The sequence below is a fragment of the Suricata suricatta genome, chromosome 10, assembly GCF_006229205.1.
Source record: "Suricata suricatta isolate VVHF042 chromosome 10, meerkat_22Aug2017_6uvM2_HiC, whole genome shotgun sequence".
NCBI lineage: Eukaryota > Metazoa > Chordata > Mammalia > Carnivora > Herpestidae > Suricata > Suricata suricatta.
Genome location: NC_043709.1, coordinates 14,760,750 through 14,776,717, shown reverse-complemented (window position 1 = coordinate 14,776,717; position 15,968 = coordinate 14,760,750). Strand labels below are relative to the sequence as shown.

The 15,968-nt window shown below is 41.0% G+C and overlaps 2 protein-coding genes across 9 annotated transcripts in view; one reads left to right on the top strand and one right to left on the bottom strand.

The window, feature by feature from the left end:
• Positions 1 to 4,166, top strand: part of TMEM263 (transmembrane protein 263) — a 17,539-nt gene extending 13,373 nt beyond the window's left edge. For both annotated transcript variants that reach the window (XM_029953681.1, XM_029953682.1), the window contains one exon: positions 1,300 to 4,166. In XM_029953681.1, the coding sequence (XP_029809541.1) occupies positions 1,300 to 1,586 (287 nt within the window). In that variant the 3' untranslated portion in view covers positions 1,587 to 4,166. The remainder of the gene's footprint in view (positions 1 to 1,299) is intronic.
• Positions 4,167 to 7,246: 3,080 nt separating this feature from the next.
• MTERF2 (mitochondrial transcription termination factor 2) lies at positions 7,247 to 15,440 on the bottom strand. 7 transcript variants are annotated; one of them, XM_029953676.1, is made up of 4 exons: positions 15,220 to 15,440; positions 13,589 to 13,796; positions 13,333 to 13,452; positions 7,247 to 8,708 (listed from the first exon to the last, which is right to left on the bottom strand). In XM_029953676.1, the coding sequence occupies exon 4, from the start codon at positions 8,650 to 8,652 to the stop codon at positions 7,495 to 7,497; it is 1,158 nt and encodes a 385-aa protein (XP_029809536.1). In that variant the 5' UTR covers positions 8,653 to 8,708; positions 13,333 to 13,452; positions 13,589 to 13,796; positions 15,220 to 15,440; the 3' UTR covers positions 7,247 to 7,494. The 7 variants fall into 7 exon arrangements, with proteins under 7 accessions (XP_029809536.1, XP_029809535.1, XP_029809539.1 ...); XM_029953675.1 differs by lacking the exon at positions 13,589 to 13,796; XM_029953679.1 differs by lacking the exon at positions 13,589 to 13,796 and having other exon boundaries at positions 13,333 to 13,439.
• Positions 15,441 to 15,968: the final 528 nt, after the last annotated feature.

The window sequence follows — 15,968 nt, the reverse complement described above, 5'->3', positions numbered from 1 at the left end:
GATTGCAAAGGAGAAAGGACCTGTGTCCGTTTGAGGCTGGCACAAGCAAATTTGTATGAAATTGGATGCCTCAGTTTGAGGTTACTGCCAATTTGAATGCTCTATTAAAGCAAACCAGAGAATAAACTTATGACTTAAAAAAATCTGAATTTTTCATATGGATATTACCTTTTCTGGGAGTATTTGAAGAGTTTTTACAGACTAGATGCTTAAATCACATATTATCTCCTTTAAGAATTATTGAGGCAATGAAAGTATTAACCATAGTTATAATTTCTCAATGCTACAAAAATTTTAGGTAGGTAACATTTTAAAAGGTAAATAATTTTCCTATTTTTATATAGCATTACCTTTTAAATACATTATTAAAGAGCATATAGAGCAGACACCTACATATATTTAAATTAGTGGTTCTTAAATTTTTTGGTTTCAGGATGTTTTTATACTTTTAAAAATAGAGGACCCCCAACAGTTTGTGTCTTTGTTGATATTTGCCATATAAACAATAAAACATATTTAATTCATTAAAAAATTCCAGTAGACTCATTACACAGTAACATGATTAACATAGTTTTTGAAAAGCAGCTATTTTCCAATACGGAAAAAAAATGTGAACAGGGTGACATTGTTTTTAAATTTTTGCAAATCTCTTTAATGTTAGGTTTAATAGAAGACAGCTAGATTCTCATGGCTGCTTGCCTGTTTAGTCTCTTATGTTACTGCATATCATTTAGATTCCGGAAAATTCTGTAGACTTGTGAAAAAATGTGAAAGGATAAAAGTGAAAGGATAAATGGCATGCTAGTATAATTTTTATCCTGCAGAGCCCCTGAAATGGTCTTGTGGATATCCAGAGGTCCCAGATCATAACTTGAGAGCCACTGCTTTAAATGGAGAAGGTTTTTTCAGTAATGATTGAATTCTGTCATGAAATGAAAACTAAATATATTTATCTTCTTTTTTCATGCTCCTTTTAGGATATAAAGATTTTTATTAACACAACAAAACTGTAAATCAAGGAAACATTTAAATTTTGATTCTATTTTATGAAAGTAGTTGTCTCTAAAAGCATTTTTTCTCATAGATACTAAAGCTTAGCATTGGGCCAAGATGTTTTAAAAACATGTCCAACTATGGTCTTGAGGGAAGAGCTCTTTAGTGTCTTGATCAGATTTTTATTTATGTGGTTTACCCTATCAAAGCAGCCTCTGATTGTTAGGAAGGCTTAGGATACCTGATGATTTGTATTGTTCTGATAGACTTCTATTTGACTGTCTTCACGATATTTTCTCTCATTAGGTTCAATGAAAGATCACCCACAGCAGCAACCAGGCATGTTGTCCCGCGTGACTGGGGGTATCTTCAGTGTCACAAAGGGAGCCGTTGGTGCCACTATTGGTGGAGTGGCTTGGATTGGTGGGAAGAGTCTGGAGGTGACCAAAACGGCTGTTACAACTGTGCCTTCCATGGGAATTGGGCTGGTGAAAGGGGGCGTGTCTGCTGTGGCTGGAGGTGTTACAGCTGTTGGGTCTGCTGTTGTAAACAAAGTGCCCTTAACAGGAAAGAAGAAAGACAAATCTGACTAAACTATGGAGATACACTTGCTCTCCACAGCATTATGATGCCAGTGGCATTGAATTGCTAAATTACGGACTACAACCAAGTCACCTGTTTGGACGTTTATCTTCTAAACTGCTGTGTTGAAAGTATTGATGACTGGCTCTTGTCTAAAAAGAAGAGACCAATACTAGCACAGTGTATGAAGGTTTCTCATACTTAAATTCCAGCTTTTTATCTGGTAAAATGTTACACTTATTCAGTTGTAACTGAAGATATGGTATATTTGAATATTTACTATAAGTCTTTCAGTTTAACTAAAAAATGTGAAAGTTGAATTTAGTTGATGATCTTTACAGTTCCATATGTATAATGTGCCAGGTAACTCATTTGCCCCTTAAGAAGGGAACCTTGAACTACATAAACTGTACCTTTGATGTGCCTAGTAGTTTCAGATGTCTGTTTTTTTTTTTTTATAACCGTAGTTGATTAGGCCAAGAGGCATTCTTTTCTTTTTTAAGCTGGTAAGAAGCAGGAATTAGAGAAATTTAAGAGAAAAATGGTTTTATGATACTGAGTGTTAACCATCTTTTGTTAGATATGCATTATATTAATTTAATCATTGATGCCTTATAAAAGAAAACATCTTTTATAACACCCTAAATATGTGCAGTTCTTAGAACTATATATGGATTCTTTTAAAAGTTGTTTGTGAAATCTCAGGAGTAGTGGGGTAAAGGCATTTCTTGCTCTCAGCGGATAAGATAGTTTTTAGTAACTTTTTGTTAACTGTCAGTATAGCTAATAGCCAAACCATACGCTTCATCCTGGTTTCATGCTCCATCTTCAGTACACCTCACAGTGCCTAAGGAACATTTCTTTGCTGGTCATGAGCTATCTTGGAAGAGTTTCATATTAAGGAGGAACAAATAATTTTAAGTTCTTAATCATTTGAAGCATCCAGGATACAAAAAGTACTCTTCACACCAGTTTGTCAATAGGATGGCTTAAAATGTTAGTGTCCCCTTCTAAAAACACAGGATAAGCGGCCACAAATATGGGGGGGCTTTTAAATTGAATGAAATGGGCTCCACTGATTAGTTTTGAATGTAAAATAGATTTAAGTGCTTTCAGTGGCTTATAGGATTTCAAAACGTTATCTTACAGTCCTTTGAAAAAATTGTAGACTTTGTACCATTTCCATGTCAACTGCAGGCAGGGAGTTGAAGTTTTTGATGATGGATGGTAAGTGTGTCATGTCTTCTTAACATGTCTCATCATGTCTCATTCATTCTCAAAGAATATGACTTAGCTTGGATTCATCTTTTTATTTCATATTCAGTTTCATAAAAAATTTAAAAGTAGCACATATACTTGGCATTCTTATTAGCTAAGGGTTATTATCCAAGCCTGAAAAAAATCTTAGTTTTGTTTATACTTAAGTCTGGAAATTTGCCCCCATTTTTCAGACGTGTGTGTATGTGTGAGGAAGGAAAGGAGGTGATGCTCTAGAGTAAATAAGTCAGAACACATCCTTGAGAACTTGGATCACTCCCGCACCTACAACTTAAATGTTTGTTTCTAAACCACTGGGAGTTTTACATTACTAATGTGGAACAACAGATAGCTAACTTTTAAAAGCTTTTATAAAGGCCAGTGGGATCTTCAGCAAACCTACAAAGTTTCTTGAACCTACCACTATATACAAAACTGAAAAGTTGTTGAGTTCATCAGAAATTAAATGGTCGTTTGTTTCATGCACCATGATTTAAGGTGTATTTGTTGGTATATCTGGTCAAATCAGAAAAGGGATTTTTCAAAGAAACTCCAAAGTTTATAGGTGAACACAAAACAGTGATCTAAATAATGGTATTGGAGAATTTGTTTCCTGCTATTTGAAAGAAATTATTGCTTCATTGCTAGTTTATATTTCTAATTTATCTTCTATAGTCATAGGCTCTGCTGTGCTTTTATACCTGAATTTCTAAATACAGACTTTACTGTGTGCTTGCACATTTATTTTCAACTTTGTTTTTAAAATTGCTTGAGGAAAAATGGTTGTAATTTCTGCCACAGAAGAGCCACCCGGTACATTTTCTCTCATCAAGTTTGTTTTAAACTCAAAACTAACTTGATTCAGGAGAGGCTTTTGCAAGGATAGCAGAAAACTGTACAAATGAGCAGCTAGTCAGAGAGGTTCTTGTTGAAATGAACTTGCCATTTGATGGCATGTATGGCTGTATACTTGAGTCTTTTCCAGTTTATTTTCGTAGACTTAGCAGTTTGACCTGTGAAGCAGTTCCCTTCAAGAAGCAAAGGCCGACATAGACACCTGGAGGCACCTGGTGTTCAGTCTCTCCTTTGAGTGGGTCATTTGGCACAGTGGGGATACATCTGTGTGACCCACTTGAACTGACCTAATAATGTTGACATCACGAATCCTGTACTTAGTGAAATGTCAGATGAAGGTAACTGGTGACTGAATAAAATTTTGTTTGTATTGAAGGAATGGGAAAGAATACATAAATCTGTTAATAAAGCATTATGATCTGCAAAAGATAAAATGTTTCATAAACATCTGAGGAAATAAAGAAAATTTAAAGGAAAAACAGGGCAGTCTTAAAATTTTTAGTTACGTAGCTGTTCAGAAATTACTGTAGCCTGTTTTTAAGATACTAATGGACAAACATGACAAACCATCTCTATGTATTTTGATACCAACAATGAAATACAAATATCTTTTAGACAACTGTGATGAAGATGAAAAATGCAGATTTCTAGGTGTGACCCCAACTTTGAGTCTCTGCAGCATGGGGCCTGGGACTGCAGTTGAACAACTTCCACAGGGGATTCTTGTGCACTCTACAACTTGGGACCTGATGGAGAAGTAGGGACCGCTTCACTGTGTCCAAATTAACTGTGGAGCCAACGTAGACCCCTCCCTGGACAGAAATGATGCAAAGAGTTGGAAACCAGTTAGAGGAAGGTAGAAAATTGATTCCTGGGTAACTACTTATTGCCAGGTGCTGGCCATACATTCTGGGATTTAATCAGTATGGGGTAAGTAGCTCTTTTTTACAAACACAAACAGGCTTTCAGTGTTGGTTGAAATTTCCCACTATCGCCTTTGAATTCACGTAAGTCACAATTTCTCCAGCTTATGTCCAGAAACAGAAACGGGGCTCCTGAGTAACTAGTCCTTCATTCTGCTGTTGGCATTCAGTGCTGACTCTATACATTTACCAGGCTGTTTAACTTGAGCTCCCTGGGAGTCATATAATACTATTTATTTTGGCAGCTAATTACATTTTGTCCCATTAGTGAATTTAGTGTAATTATAAACCGAAGGAAATTGTGTTATTACAGCCTTTTTTCACTGAGGACATAAAACTTGACTCTAGTGTCTATGTAAGGATGTCTCTCCTTACTATATGGTTGATTTTGAATATTTTAAATTTTTTTCATTGGAAGAGCTGAATAAGAATACAATTACGGAAAAAGCCAGAAAGGTCCAAGGGCTAAAAACTAATGGAACAGGATTTAGTCTAAGGGAAAATAAAGTCTGTATACTGCTGTTTTGCTGTGAATGTGGATTTCTAAAAAAATTAATATTGTCGGGTGTCTGAGTGGCTCGGTTGGTTGAGCGTTGACTCTAGACTTCGGCTTAGGTCATGATCCCATGGTTGTGTGATCAAGGCCAGCATTGGGCTCCTCGCTGAGCATGGAGCCTGCTTAAGATTCTGCTGTTCTCTCTCAAAAATATTTTTTAAAAAAATCTTGTCAAGTCAGAGTAAGCTATAAATGTATTTTTAGAACTGTAACTGCCTCTGGTTTTCCGTGTCTGGACCTGAGCACCTAAATTATGCTGATGTACTGACTGGCTTTTTAAAAATTAATGGCCACTCAACTCTGCCAGATTTTCTTATATACCCTCTTGTATGTTCATTTTCTCACTCCTCAAAATGACCATTTCATACCTTGTCTTCCCAGCCCTTCTGCAGTGCTTCCTGCTCATCCCACTGCCCTCTGTCAGAGGCAGCCGGACAGCACCTCTCCTCCCACACCACCCACTCCATCAACCTGCCCGCATCTGTACCCAGGTGGACCAGGACTATGATCTCTGCTCTCATCCACTCAGTCCACTTTCACTTCCAGAAGCATATTAATCCTGCAGTTTTCCTATCCCTTCTCCTTCTCCCTCCTGGGTCATATCCATCAACATATACTATACATGAAATTTTCTTGAAAGAAAATTACGCCTAATCTTACAACTTCCATTTTCCTACTTCCCTTTGCAGCAGCATTTCTTAAAAAACTTCATATAGACCCTGCCTCTTACTCCTTTCCTGTTCCCTCAACCCACCCTAGTTGCCCTACCTTTCTCACGTGCACCAGTTACTCTTGATAGGGCCAACCAGTGATTTCCTTTTTGCCAAATCCATTGGTCACTTACCTGTATTTTAGTTGACCACTCCATGGCATTCAGTATTATTGACACTGTCCTCTGTCCTGGCCAGACTTGTGCCTTTCCAGACACAGCCAGCCAGTACTACAAATCTATAATCTACCTTTGGGCAACCTCATTTAAAGCTGTAGCTTTAAATACCATAGATACTCAGATGATCCTGGAGTATCTGTCTCTGGTTTAGAAAACTAAACTCTAATGGTTTCCCATCACACTTAGTGAGGTCCTGTTCCTCAGATGGCACTGTGATGTTCTTTCTCCCTGACACACAGTCCCCGCCCACCTATTACTGGCTGCCATTCTCTTTCTTGTGTAACTTCAGGAAGGCGACTTATCCTTTATCTGCCTGCATTTCATCTATAGAACAGTAAATGGTGGTACTCAACTTTAAGGGTTCTAAAGCACATGCCCGGCTCTTAGTAGGCGCTGCATAGAAATATCTTTCACTATTTCACTTTGGATAGTAAGGGTTACTTGCATTTGCTGAATGAATAAAAACACGGTTTGTACTTTGTACGGGTTTTTCATTACTTAAGAAGGCCATGCACACATAGCACACAGATGTTTTGAGTATCTGAGTCAACTGTTTGGTTGTCTATTTGTTACAGAGTTCAAACTCCACAGATAAATGTGAGCCAGTCTTTACCTGGGTAATGTCTATCTTGGAACAAGATTTAGAAAGAGAAACATGGAATACTACTAAAATCAGTATCATATATCATGCACTTTCCCTTTTGGAGCCAGACCTGGATTTTCAGTTTTCTGTAACGCTGCTTGCTTCAAATGCATGTAAGTTAGATCATTTCATATGTAAGGAATTTACAATTTTCATAAAAATCCCTAAATTTGTTGTTAGTACTCCTTTGGCATGTCAGGTAAGGGCATGACTTTTCTTATGCCAACTCCTAAGCAATCCTTTTTCTGTTCACAGGTTTGAACAGATGTCAGATTATAATAAATCTGGGCTTTCACTTGGCAGGCTTCTGTAAGCTTGTTTCCTCATCTGTAAAATGGGGAAAATAATGCATGTAAAAGAGTTCTCTAATGTGGTCAATTTTAAACCATCTCAGAATTCAGACCACATTAGAGTGATGTTTCCGAGCTGGTGGCGAGGAAGAAGACAGTCTGTGTTCCAGATGAAATGTGCTACATAAATAAAAATATATCCATACTTTGAATTAAGGGAGTGTACTTGTCAGTATCTTAGAAATGATTCACAAAGTATCACTCTGATGTGCCATTTACTAGTACAGGAGTTTTTGAAATAGTTCATAGTTAGAATTACCAAGTTTATTTAAAACAAATGCAGTTTATAGTTTAAGATACAGCAAATGAGTCAGATTATCTACTTAGATGTAATTTAGACAACTCAGAAGCTAAGCAGTTTCTTTAAATTACTAGTGCCTACAAAACTGACTCAAGTCTCTGCTGCTCAGCTTTACTCTGCAGTGCTAGAAGCAGCAGTCTCCAGGTTACTCTTCAATGTTTAATGGTGCCACAGGGTTAAATAATGGCCTTCCTTTTTTGGCCTGAATTTTGCCAAAGTTAGCTTCAAACTCCTTTTTTGTTCCACTTAGATTTACTAGATTTCCATCCTTTATTCTGTAGCCTAGGGAATTCAGTTTCCTTAACCTGTACTGTACTATCTGTGGTGTTAATTCAAGAACCATTGGCGTCTCTTTTATCTGAGCTATGGAAATTCCTTCTTTCAATAATCCCTGAATTCTCTCCTCCAATACTGGAATGGAATAATATAAAATGGCAGGACATTTCAAAACTAATTGCTTCAGGTCATGATCTGTGCATTCAAAAGCATTTTTAGAGAAGGAAATGCTGTTCTGTATACTTCCGGGGCAAAGTTGAAAAAGAAATCCTTTGAGACTGGAGAGAAGCTGGAGAATATCAACGTTTGTGAAACCTTTCTCCTGGAGAAATCCCAGTGTTTCCTTTATAGCTGCAGAAGAATGCAACAAAATAAATGGGTTTTGGCTTAATAATTTCAGTAACCAAACTTTCATGTTGCCCTCGGAGCCACCTACATTTAGATAACTCTCTTGCAGAATACTTATCATTTGCTTGTTTTTCTCAACAGGACTATGAAAAATATTAGATGCAGTTGTCAATAATCTGCTAATGACCACATTTTTGAGTCCCAACTCTTGAAAGAACTGAATGTTCAGCTTCTGAGTTTCCTGGTCTTTAACAGTAAAGAAAGATTCTGGAAACTGTTCTATTAACTTGACTAACTCTTGCTCATTTTTGCAGACCAACCGCCAGAGTTCTCTCTGGGTGTTAACAGCTGTTGGGCTGCAGACAATTGCTTCTGGGCAGCGCTCCAGAATACTGGCGACAGCCGTTTCCTCAGCACCTAGTTGTCGTAAAGCATTTGCAATTTCCTCAACATAGGTTTCATCCTCAAAAAGTACCCATCCTTTTAATCTGCGAATTTTCCTGATGTCAACTGAAAATTTATAGAGCTTTTCCACTGTTCTTTTATTTTCTTTGTTTGACTGATGATCATTTGTATAGGTGAAGCATGCCAGAGAGGGTCTGTAGTTTGGAGCTGATAGCATTTTTCTGAAAGAACACAGCCCGCAGGGCTGGGATCTTATCAGCAACTTCCACAGCATGCCTCAACCGCCGGCTAACTGCCTCCGTTATGGGACTCAGAATATACTTACTGCACCTGTAAGAAAGAAAATGCAGGTTTTATACGGGGCATTGACTTTTAGAACAGAAACCAGCCTTGGGCTGTAAGTAGTAAGCACAGAAATAACATGGGTGTAAATTAGACAGAAAAATGGAATTTTGCCAAAGGTGGCTTCAAACTTTTTGTGGAATATTATATATCCTCTTAAATAATGTATTAAGTAACATACCTCATCACAACTTAGACATCTTCTACATTATAAACACACTGTCTCTGTGAGCTTTGCCACAACCTTGTGAAGTAGTTTCCATTTTAGAGATCTGGAGTAAGGCCACAAACAGTTCAAAGATTCAAAGACCTCAAATGTCATTCTGATACAAATTCACTTTTCTGCAACTCTTATTATGTTTTTCTTTATACATACACACAGTTTTCTTTTTTTTTGTTTTTTTAACATTTTACATTTTCAAATTTATAGTTAGCTGAAACAAATACGGGGGGAGAGTCGTCTCTAATTTTATATTTTAGAGTAAATATTTGCTAATTGTTACCCAAAGTCAATTTATTTAAAATAATAAGTGTAAGTTTGTTTCATCAGAATTATGTGAAAACCCCTTTCATAACTCTAAAATTAAAGTAAGTCTTAGCCAGGTAAAATGAGAAACGCTGTGTGACGCCCCAGTGGAGAAATGGGCAGTCACACGAAGCGGAACGGGGGCCATACTTTCACAACAGTCTAACCAGCTGTGCCCAGTTGATAGCTTTAGGTACCCAGAAATGGCTGTACTGTGCTTAATGCATTATTGACTTTGGCACTATTTTCTTGTTATTCTCTGGTAATGAAAACATGCCTAGTTTATTGTTTTAACTTCAGTACCTGAGGGTTTGTCACATCCCTGCCATAAAAGCATGCAGTGCTGAAGTATTTAGCTAGTTGACAGCCCTCCCTTGTTATTTGTAGGTTTGAAGGAAAGTTGAAAAAAGCCATAATCCAATCCTGGCCCTTAATAATGCCACTGCCACACATGCCAAGGACTTTTCACTTTCAAGCCTGTCCTAACTAATGCAAAATAAATCACTGTTCTCTAAGGAAAAATAATAAGTAACAGTGTTCTCGTTTTGGTTTACTATTTGTAAACCAAATAATAGCTCATTGTTAGTGTCCATGGTTTCCAAGATAACTGTAGGCATAGTTTCTGTTTTACTTCTAGTGGTTCAACTAGTTTTTTAATGTAATTCCTAATACTAGTTTCCTTTAGATGATTCCTAAATAGCCAAGATAGAAATATTAGGCTATTTTATAAAATTTCTAAGGGGACCACGGATCTTAACAGGAAGGAAGGGGGACATACTGCATAAGGATGGGCACATGATCTAGTCTGGAGCCCCGCACCCCACAATCTTGGGCCTCACATCTGTACCACATGCTGGAAGGCGCATGGACTCTGGCCAAGATGCCCATGCTCAGTCCTGGTTCTAATTTATGGGGTCATCTTGGGGAAGTTACTTAGCCTCAGATTAATCAAGTAAACAAGCAGTGACTAGAACAGTGCCTCACAGTAAATACTCAGTACTGCTGCAGTTCAGTAAATGTACTCCTCCTCATGGCACCCTCTGTAAAATAGAGACAAAGCACATAAACTTGACAGGAATACTGTGCGGGTTCAAATACTGTGCGGATGTCCAGGACTATGCACAAAGCCTGGTACCTAGTAAGTGCTCAATAAGGAGGAGCCATTGCTAGCAAATATCTGGAGCTAGAACTCTTGTAGTAAGAGGAGTTTAAATTGTGTTTTAGGCAGAAGTACGTTATTTACAAAGAGTAAGTAAAAACTATGAAAACTAATGCTTCAGTCGTCCCAAATAACTTTATAAAAGCAATACATTCTCACTACAGGGAATCTGCCAAATTCTGAAAAGTAAGGAAGTGGAAAAGGTCACAACTCTACCACCTATACGCACTGTTCATATCTGACATACATGTCTGGGGTTTTTTGATTCTTGCACCCTTTATTATAATTTTTAACCATATAAAGCAAGGCTACCTTGTATATGAGAATTAGGGTCAAAGTTCAGCCTACAATTTGAAATTGTGAAGACTCAGAATTTTTCTTGAAAACGTCTTAAAACAGGCACCACACCAAACACCAACGCGTCTTCTCGGGGAGTCCCGTGCAGCGAGGGGTTCCTCGAGCACTGGAACAGATCTCGTGTTTGGCTAAGCACCAGATGAAACAGTTGGCTTAGTGTGGGGGTCACATTATAGAAAATGACAGATTAAACAGATTAGCACCGCTGACCACAGCAAGATGCTCCTGCCCAATGAGGCTGAGGAGAAAGCAGGCCGTTTCACATTTCCTGCTTACTCCACGGTGAAAGTGAAAAGCACAAATGTGACTCCTCTGTAATCAATACACATTATACATATGATTTATTTACTCTTTTATTTTATCCAAGTATCTAAACTTGGCATCAAAAATACTCTAAACATTTAAAATGAGTACATGACATATACTAGAGTTTTGTGATTCATTCCCTAAACATCAAGAATCTGAGCTGTTTGTAACGATTTGTTATATGCTATTTGTTCACATTTTATTGTTTTGTTTTAGGATGAATTCCTAGGAGTAAATTATTGAAGAGGAGGTGGGTGAACATGTGAAAAGCTAGGTGGTTAATTTACTATCCGGAACAAGTATCAGTTGACCTTGTTGCAAGCAGTACGACTGATTTTCTCATCAGTTTTAATTCTGTCATGTGAAAAATGAACACAACACTAATTTACCTTCGTTTTCTTGTATGAATGAGGCACAGCTTAATGAATTATTCTGACCATCTATTTCCTTTAGTGAATTAACTTTCTGCCTTTAAAAGTTTTTAAAATATTTATTGAGAGAGACCACGCAAGCGAGCACAAGTTGGGGAGGGGCAGAGAGAGGGAGACACAGAACCTGAAGTAGGCTCCATGCTCTGAGCTGTCAGCACAAAGCCTAATTTGGGGCTCAAACTTGTGAACTGAGGTAATGACCTGAACCAAAGTTGGATACTTTACTGACTGAGTCACCCAGGTGCCCACATTCGTGCCTTTTTAAACAGCAATCTTCCTGCTTTTTAAAAATTCACTTTTATAAACTTTTCATATATTAAAAAAAATCCTCGTTTTTGGAAAGATTTTTTCCAGTTCACTTTTAGCTGCTGAAGGTACATATCAGCATACCAAATTGGTTACTTTTTTTTTTATTGTGCTAAGATATAAATTTTACCATGTTAATCTTAAAAGAATTTATTTGCTTTTTTTTTTGAGGGAGAAAGAGAGAGAGTGTGTGTGTACAAGCAGGTGAGGAGCAGAGGGGGAGAATCGGCAGGCTTGATGCTCAGCATGGAGCCCAGTGCAGCGATCAGTCACACAACCCTGGAATCAGGACCTGAGCTGAAATCAAGAGTTGGACGCTCAACTGACAGAGTCACTCAGGCAACCCCCATTTTTACCATTTTTAAGTATGCGATTCGGTGGCAATGAAGTAAATCCACAATGTTGTACAACTACTACCACAAGTCTAAACAGATTAACAGTTTGGCTTTCTCCGAGCACTGTTTCCGAACAGTCCTTTCCTTCCCCATGATTTGTGAGGGCTCCTTTACCGTACATTAAATGTAGCTTTCGGGTGCCTGGGTGGCTCAGTTGGTTAAGTGCCCACCTCTTGCTTTTGGCTCAGGTCATGATCTCATGGGTTAGGAGATCGAGTTCCAAGTCGGGCTCTGCACTGACAGTGTGGACGGAGCCTGCATGGGACCCTCTCTCTCCCTCTCCCTGTCCCTTCCCAGTTTGTGCACCCCCCCAAATAAACAAACATTAAAAAAATAAATGCAGCTTTTGATTCTACCTAGCTTCCGTCCGCAATTCCCTACTATGTTGCAATTCCCCGAATGAGCCAGGAGGCTAAGTTCTCAGCTGCATACTTGGCCCCCTCTGCCAGACCATTCAAAACAGTCTCCGCGGCAACTCCCTCTTGCGCATCCCCCACCAAGGATGTCAAATCTCCTCCGCTCGGACCCGCAGCTTCTCTCAGCCCCCGACTCCACTCTCAACCAAGCCCTCGCCTCTTATTCGTACAAAGAAAGGAGAGCAACTCATCACACCAAACTTAAACCTTCTGGTATCTTCCCTCCCCTACAATTACACCCCTCAGTATCCAGGGTAATCCCTGCTCCTATGCTGATCCCAGCCCCTCTGGCCTGAGACATCCAGAGCCTTTCTTCTTTGGAAACGCACTCCTTCAGCTGTGTCCTCCTCTCTGCCGCTCCCACCCTTCCCTTCGAAGGCTCCTCTCACTGCCACTCCACCTAAAATCCTATTTTCTCTTACTTTCAGTCAGTCCTCATAGATCTTTCTTTTCTCTCCATTTCCTTTCCCCCTTCCCTATATAGATCCCAATAAAGACAATTTCCAATGAGCACTTTTAGTTCCTATCTCTTTTGACCTCTGCAGCTTTCAGCACAGTCGACCACTTTCTCCATGAAGTATGCTCTCACCTGATTTCCAGGACCTCCCATCCTCCCAGTTCTCCCCCTTCCTGCCTCCACCCTGACTTCCCTTGTTCGGTCTCTCTTGCAGGCTCATCTTCAAGGCTTGATTCTAGCCCTTCTCTCCTCTTCTTACCTTACAGTGTCTCCTTAGAGAGCCTGTTCTCATCCAGGGCTTCAGTTACTCATTTGAGCTTCTTTCCAGCTTCTCAGAATGTGATCTTGTCATTTCCCTGAAACAAACTTTTCAATGGCACTTTAGGAGAAAGACAGAAAACAATAAAAATGCCTTACACCATGGCCTAAAGGCCTCTCTGTCTGGTCTGTCACCACCCAAACCTGTGCCTGCAGCCCCCTCCCCCCCCAACACCCCCAAATCCACTAGTGCTTACCAGCCCCTGGTGCTCTACATGTCTGCACCACAGGGTCTCTGAAGACTGAGGGCCGCCCCCCATGCCCACAGTGCCCCTAACTCCTAGGTCCACGTGTCACTCAAGTCTTCTCAAGGACACTTCCCGGACTTTCATGAACAGAGGAAGCCTCCTGTTCCCGTTATTGGCTCTCACAGTACCATGGACTGCTCCTCGGTGCCTCTGGTCCCTGTTAAAGAGGTTCACGTGTTGTTTCTGTCTCACCCGCCATGAGGGCAGAGACTGGTCATCACCAGGCTCCAATGAATTCTTCCCTTCCTGCACCTGACTGGCATTTGCTGACTCTAAGAGGCTGGGCAGGTGGACCTTTGTGTGGGCTCCCCCACAGGGCCCTGCTCTTGGCCCTACTACAGCACTTAAACTCCTCTAAGTTCTTCACTCATGCGACCTGCGCGCCGCCTTCTTTTTTAGGCTCTTGCTGTGTTGTTAGACATTACACTAGATCCTCGCTCTTCTGCTAAAATGTTTCCTCATACCTTTGGATCACAGACAGCATTGGAGAGACTGGTGAGAGCCACACACTCTTCTTTCCAAAAAGAAAAAGGAGGGGGAAAAGACCCATACTCACAACATTGTGTGAAATATTTCCCCAGGATTCGTGGGCACCCTACAGCCCAGCGATCACCAACCTGCACTAGACTGCAAGCACTGGGAGGGCAGGGTCTGAGTGCGGTTTGGCACTATCCCTTGCACCCGGCAAAGAACTTGGTCCACAGGGGAACAAAATCAGTATTTGTTAACTGAAACCGAATGAACAAACCAAGTCCATGAGGCACCCTAATGTGGGCAAAACTGTGATCTGTATGGGCTTAACTCCTCGCATTAGCTGTGTTGTGACTTAAGAAAGTCACGTCACCTCTCTGTGCCTCAGTGGGGAGTGTCAGGAAAATGGGGGCCCTATACCTGGGTGACTGTTAAGACTAAACTGGGCTAATACCATAAACTACTTACAGAGTATTCAGAAAATTTATTAAGTTCTTACAACAACCCATTTTAAAGATGAGGAAACAGACGCAGGTAAAGTAACTAGCCCAGGGTTGCTCGTCTAACAAAGGGCAGGCCTCGCATTCAAACCCAACAACGTGGTTCCAGGGTACAGCTCTTTCCCGGTGCCCCGCACGGTAACGCGCTTAGCAAAATCACAATGTAGGCTATCCCCAGATCCGTGCCGTTTCTGAAGCATTTCTGAGGAGTGAAATGTACAATTTTCATCCTTAACACAGTCCCCTCTACACCACCAGCAATTGCAGTTAAGTTCTACTTTTACAACATGTACGCTCTGCTGATAGTTTCAAATCAATCCCAGTGTTTATAAGCAAGTAAAAAACGAGGGCCGAAGGAAGAGATTCTCGGGGAATGATCGAAAGGCACACATCCATCTTGTGGGGCCTGCGCGTTTCCAGCGAAACTTCTGACCGGTGACACCGAGGCATCCGCCCACGCCAGGCAGACAGGAGCCCGAGCGGAGCAGCCGAACGCGGGTCTGGTTTCGCCGTGCGCGGCCCGCGGCCCCCAGACCCCCACCTCGCCAGTCGGCTCCGGCGAAGCCGGTGAGCCTCACCCCCAGGGGCGGAGAACGGATTGTGACTCACCTGTCCGCTCCGTCGGAGACGCAATCGGTCCCGGGCCCCTGGCTCCGTCCTCCCTCCCTCCCCCCCGTGGAGGCTTCCTTTGGCCCGCCGGCTTCCCCGGACCTGGGAACAGGGGCAAGGATACGAAACCAGGGTCCGAAGAACCTCCCGAATTCCCCTCAGGAGTGCCGTCCGGGCCACCTGCCTATACCCGCAGCCAATCAGGACGCAGGAGGCCCGAGAGCCCGCAGACGTACGCCCCCGGAGTCCTAACGCAACCAATCAGGACGCCGGACCCGGGTTACGTGACCCACACGCAAGGCGGGGCTGCGTGGAGGAGGCGTGCCCGTGAGGGAATCAGCTTTCCTGGGAACACAGCTCGGTGCTGGAGGCAGTTGCGGCCGGTGTCTTCACTCTTTCCTCACTAGCATTTGGAAAACGGGAGTTTGGGTCGTTATGTCCCTTGAGGAATGTCATTAGCCCATAAGGAAAAACGCAGAATTTATAATTCGATAGGTGAAGAATTTATAAAAGAAATGTAACAAACGAAAACCAAAACAAGTCCCAAACCTCTTTGGAACATATTTAGTCTTCCGTCTACCCCTCTGACTCGCCCCTGGTAGTCAGCGACTGTCTCTGATTTCATCTTTAAAAGCCTCTCCTGAGGCTTTCACCTAAACACTTGCTTGGTTCCGATACACTGTCTAGTGGTTTCCATTCTAATTATTCCCTGTGATGCTCAACTTATAAACTAATTTCTCATTAAAACC